The 5,513-nt window shown below is 41.6% G+C and overlaps 1 protein-coding gene across 3 annotated transcripts in view; it reads left to right on the top strand.

The window, feature by feature from the left end:
* Positions 1-5,513, top strand: part of TTC27 (tetratricopeptide repeat domain 27) — a 163,072-nt gene that overhangs the window by 105,215 nt on the left and 52,344 nt on the right. For all 3 annotated transcript variants that reach the window (XM_019653796.1, XM_019653797.1, XM_019653798.1), the window contains one exon: positions 4,481-4,708. In XM_019653796.1, coding sequence (XP_019509341.1) covers positions 4,481-4,708 — 228 coding nt within the window. The remainder of the gene's footprint in view (positions 1-4,480; positions 4,709-5,513) is intronic.

Raw genomic sequence — 5,513 nt, forward strand, 5'->3', positions numbered from 1 at the left:
TGTGTGTGTGTGTGTGTGTGTGTGTGTGTGTGTGTGTGTGTGTGTGTGTGTGTGGTAAAAAGCATATCACGTAAAATTTACCATCTGACCCATTTCTAAGTGTACAGTTAGCAGTGTTAAGTATATTCACGTTGTTGTGCAACCATCACCACCCTCTATCTCCACCATTTTTTTCATCTTGCAAAACTTATCATCTATACCATTAAACAGTAACTCCCTTATTTCTCTCTCCCTCGAGTCCCTGGCAACCATTCTACTTTCTGTCTCTGAATTCGACTACTCTGGTGCCTCATAGGAGTGGAATTGCGTAGTATATTTTCTTTTCTGATTGGAATATTTTACTTAGCGTAATGTCCTTAAGATTCATCCACGCTGTAGCCTGTGGCAGACTTTCCTTCCTTTTTAAGGCTGAATAATATTCCATGTATGGATTGACTGCATTTTGTTCATCTGTTCATCTTTCAGTGGACACTGGGGTTGCTTCCACTTCTTGGCTATTGTGAATAAGGCCGCTATGAACATGAGTGTACAGACGTGGTTATTTTTGAACTGGGTAGACACAGGGCATGTTTTTTACATTGAAAAAAAAAACCCAGAAATACATTTTTTATGTCAGGTTAAGCTAATTGCTTACTTTCCTCACTCTGAATAGTGAATACAATGAGAACCTTCCAAATCTGCAGGCTGGTAAAATTCTGCAGGAGAGAGTGGGGCAGGTGTAAGTACACAATATCAGCAGAAATTAGCAGTTGCATTTGGCAGCGAGGATGCGTATACTTAGGAGCTGGTTTTTGTTGACAGTTTGCTCTAAGTCAGTGGTTCTCCACAGGGATGATTTTGTCCCCAGGAGACATTTGGCATTGGAGGGCGGTATACAACTTGCCTCTAGTGGGTAGATACCAGGGATGCTACTAAACATCCCAGAATGCATGGGACAGATCCCCACGATAAAGAACTATCCAGCCTAAAATGTCTACAGTTCCAAGGCTGAGAAATCCTGCACTAAGCTGATTATCACTAGACACTTTCTGGTAGAANGTCCCGAGTCTTCATGTCAATCATCCATCACCTAAGAACCATCCTAGTTGCCCTGTTCTCATTATCTCTCTGGCTGTGCCTGTTTCACATAGGCTCATCTTGTTTTCAGGGGTTCAGTGCTGTTGGCCAGTCTCTATACCTTGTGTTGTAATCACCCCTATTGAAATCGGGAAGCTTGTTCCTCTCCAGACGCTCCCCCAAGCTTACACAGGACATCTACCAGCACTTTTCAAGGATGCTGGTCCTCCCACATACAACGTAGTTCTCAAAGCCAAGGTGAAAGGAGTATCCCCAGGTCCTCATGGGGGACATAGTTAAGGGTGGATGACTAGGTTGCAAATGATAAATTAACAACAGTCTTTTCTTTCTAAGTTGTCGGATTCTTTACATTACACCAAGGAATTTCTGGCATCTCAGCTTTAGTTTTGGCCATGCTTGAGTCAAGGAATTGAGCAAATAATTTAGAACCATCCCCAGATGCTTGAGTTAGCACTGTGAATCAAAAAATTCTGACGAGCATCTAAATTCAGCTGATTTAAAATTACGATCCTCTTTGCCTGTAGTCTAGCACTCTTCGACTCTCTTTTTCCATGTGGTTCCAAGGTTTTCTCTCTAGAAATTAATGATGTCTTGTAATTCTTTTTGTGTATAAGTCTGTTTATATGCCTGGAGGCAGTGAGGGGTCGAAGGGGTCAGGTATGAGGAGAATTGGCTTTCTCTTGCAAGGTAACTCCCTGAGCTGCAGCCATTGTTTACCTTTAAGCAAGGTGGCGCTAGCCTTATCAGACAGTGAGGCCTGTGTCTGCCGGTATAGGAAACTCAGTAGAGTTTAGGGAATTCTGTTATCTGAATCATCCCAAATGTCCCCATTTAAATTCTTGGGTCTTACCCTTTCAGAATCAATGTCTGCTTCTGCTCCTGGCCATGATGAACCAACTGATAACTAGAATAACCCTCTTGCTTTCAACAACCATTGCAGTTGTTGTTGCTATGTAACCAACCTCATCAGCCCTTAGGTGGCTTGAAACAACAGCAGCGGTTTGTTTATCTCTCATTGTTTCTGTGGAACAGACATCTAGGAAGGGCCTGACTGGGCCACTTATGATGTGAAAAAGGTGAGGTGATACAATATTAACTAACTGAATTTTGATAAACTGAAGATGCCCGTGAGCAGCCCTAGAACAATTACTAAAAAATAATAAAACGATGTGTCGCTAAAGGCAATAGTGGAAATGAGACAAATGACTAAAACATACTGATTAACTCAGTCACATGCCTTCACTTTCACATAGAACTGGTGGAACTGAATTCATCCCACCTGTAATAATTCAGCAATCCTGCAGGACCAGCGTCTACATTTGATTTTTTTTTTTAAAGATTTTATTGGGGAATTGGGGGAGGGGAGCAGCGTTGGGGAATTGGGGAGGGGAACAGACAAGTTGCTGTCCTTTTGTTTTTCAGTCTAGTTGTGGAGGACGTCGCTTCACTGGCCATGTTGGTATTATTATTGCGCTCTTCCCAGGCGAGGCAGTCGCTCGCTGGCCACTGGACATTTGATTTTTGACTGGGCCACCTTGGCAGTTACGAGGGAAAAGAAATTCTTCTACGTAATCATAGGAATTCTCTGGTTCTCTGACCTTGAAGATGTAAAATATTGAGTGTCATTTCCTTTTTTCGAGCCGTCCAGTGAGGTTAGCAGCAGCCAGCCTACCTCACAGTTTTGTGTTCTCTCTCATTGTCCTATCACTCAGTGCACAAAAGCCTTCATTAGGTAGATGCTAAGTTACCACAGGTAATAATTTAAGTAATCCTTTCATCGCTGGAAAGCACAGACTAACAGTGTTCTACCCTCTCATGATCTCTGGATCCTCATTGTCTTCAGATCCAACCCAAGCAGATAACCAATCATAAATATTCATTTTCTGCAGGGTGATGTTGCCTACAACCACTCCTGTACCCCGTTACTATTATGGTCATTGTTTAATGACCAAAGAACCCATTCTAACCAGTTAAAGCAGAAAAGAACTTATTAAGTGAATCAGCCTCCAGAATTGCTGGGAGGATGCGGGTATCAAGTTTCAGTGCCATGCTGCCAAGAGAAATGCTGTCAACAGCACTGTGAGATCATTTTAGCAAAACTCCTGCATGGCTGCAGTCTTGTTACACATAATTTGGTTGAATACATATTCATATACGTAAAAATACATACATTGAATATTTATGTAGGTGGCCTTATAGAGTTATGGTTAGATACATTAATAACTATTATATTATCTGTGAATAGATGAATTACATGGATTATATTTTCAAACTTCATGTTTATTTTGGCTATTTAGGGCTTAGGACTGTTTTCCCTTAGGATCTGTTTTATAAATTCTGTTTCAATTTTCAGAGGAGGTGTAAAATGCCTCCATAATCCATGCTGTATCAGAAAAGTAAAACAGCCAGCATGCAAACATACTTTGGGGAGCACAGCCATCTTTTAAAAGATTTCATAAAAATTAGACTGCTTAAGAATTACAGGTATGTCCAACTTAAAGAAAATCAAATGTACAGACTTTACGATTGTGAACTGCTTAAGTTAAGGGAATCTAAAGTGTCATTTCTGCTACCAAAGGTCAGCTTCCTGGATATCTGCTTCCTGTGGCCATGGCTGTCTTAGCGTCTTGGTGACGCCACTGCTGTGTATGTGAAGGTGTCTGTGTGTGAGACTGGGACAACCATGCTTGCTGCTCTCTGTGAAATTGATCAGAAACGGGGTAATGGCCATGGTGGGAGAAATGGAATAGCATTGGTAACAAGTACAGAGTTAGCTTGGGTGACCAGGTAACTCTGAACTGTGGCTATATGAAAATAATACCCACGCCTGTGCATGTATGGTCTTTCATTTCTAAAGTGAATGGACGGTTGGAAGCAGGTAGGTCTTGTGTTGGCAGGTTTTGTCTGTGAAGTAAGATGCAGTTCGGTTATGAAGTAGGTGTTTGATACTGACTATTAAATTGTAACCTCTTCCTTCTTTTATAAACGTGTCAACAGTCCCAGGCTCCCTGAGCATGTCCTCTTTAAAAAGGGAGAAACATACTCTTCCGTGACGTTGGGTAGAGGTGAATTAAGGTGCTTCTCTAAGCAATGGTCGCAGGTGTGACAGCCAGAGTGGGGAGCTACAGGAGTCCCCCAAGTCCCATAAAGTAAGCCTCTCTTCGGCGCCTTTCCTAAGGATTCCAGATGCCAGGAAAGCGGCATTCACCTCTTGCTTCTTGTTGCTCTCTTCTACTTGTACCATATTTATTTTCTGTTCTTCCCCCTTACTCAGCCTGTGTCCTAGATGGCGGAAATAACCAGGTCATCTCAAACTCGGAAAGTAAAATCTTGGATCATGTGGGATAAAGGACGTGTCTATCGTAAAAAATAACAATTTAGTCATTTCTGTTGTTCTTTCTAGGCAGAAGAAATCCTCAGGCAAGAGCTGGAGAAGAAAGAGACACCGAGCCTGTACTGCCTGCTTGGGGATGTCCTCCGAGACCATGCCCCCTATGACAAGGCCTGGGAGCTGTCCCAGCACCGCAGCGCCCGCGCTCAGCGCTCCAAAGGCCTCCTTCACCTGCGCAGCAAGGAGTTGAAGGAATGCGTGGAGTGCTTCGAACGCTCAGTGAAGATTAATCCCATGCAGGTCAGAAAGCCCCTAAATCCCATCTGCCCTTGGCACTGACGTTTGTCTTTGATTTCGATTCTTACTGAATGAGTACCTGTTTTCTGTCCTAATGACTGGTGAGCTTGTCTTTGAGAGCTAAGAAGTTAGTCTTGCTTGTCACGGAAAGTGGACAGGTAGGTTTCCCCTTGTCCACTTTCTGTTGTGTTTCTCCTATTGGCTTTTCTGTTTCAGTTGGCCATTTTTCTGTTAACTGTCCTTAAGGCAAATACAGCCATTAGGTTCCATTTTGAAAAGGTAGGTGAGGACGGAAATGAATGAGAGTCAAAATTATAGACAGTGTAGGATTCTGCAAGTAATTGCTGAAGTCAATAATGAAAGAAAGGCTTTTATATAAATAAGGTAACATATAGAATGGATTGTGGTTATTTTAAGAAAAAGTGCCTATATTACATACACTCAAATATTTTTAAATATTAAGACATTTTTTTAAAGGCTTGAAAAACTAGTACAAAAAGTCTCTGGATCTTTAAAATAAGTGACAAGATAAAGCCACAGGAGAGGATCTAATTTCAGGAGAAAGCGATCAACCTTATTTTGTACTTAATGATATTGTTATTAAAATGATTTTATTCTCAAAAATAGTCTTTTTTTCATTTAACCAAACTTTATAACTGCTTTCCCATTTTACCAATCAAAGGCACACATAACTGTCAGCCGTGGCTCTTGACAAACATGTAAACTGACTGTTTAATTCTAGTTAGAATGCGAATTTATAATCAGCAACTAATGTTTACCAGGCACTTACTAGGAGCCAGGTACCTCA

This window comes from Hipposideros armiger, unplaced genomic scaffold, assembly GCF_001890085.2.
Source record: "Hipposideros armiger isolate ML-2016 unplaced genomic scaffold, ASM189008v1 scaffold_207, whole genome shotgun sequence".
Lineage (NCBI taxonomy): Eukaryota > Metazoa > Chordata > Mammalia > Chiroptera > Hipposideridae > Hipposideros > Hipposideros armiger.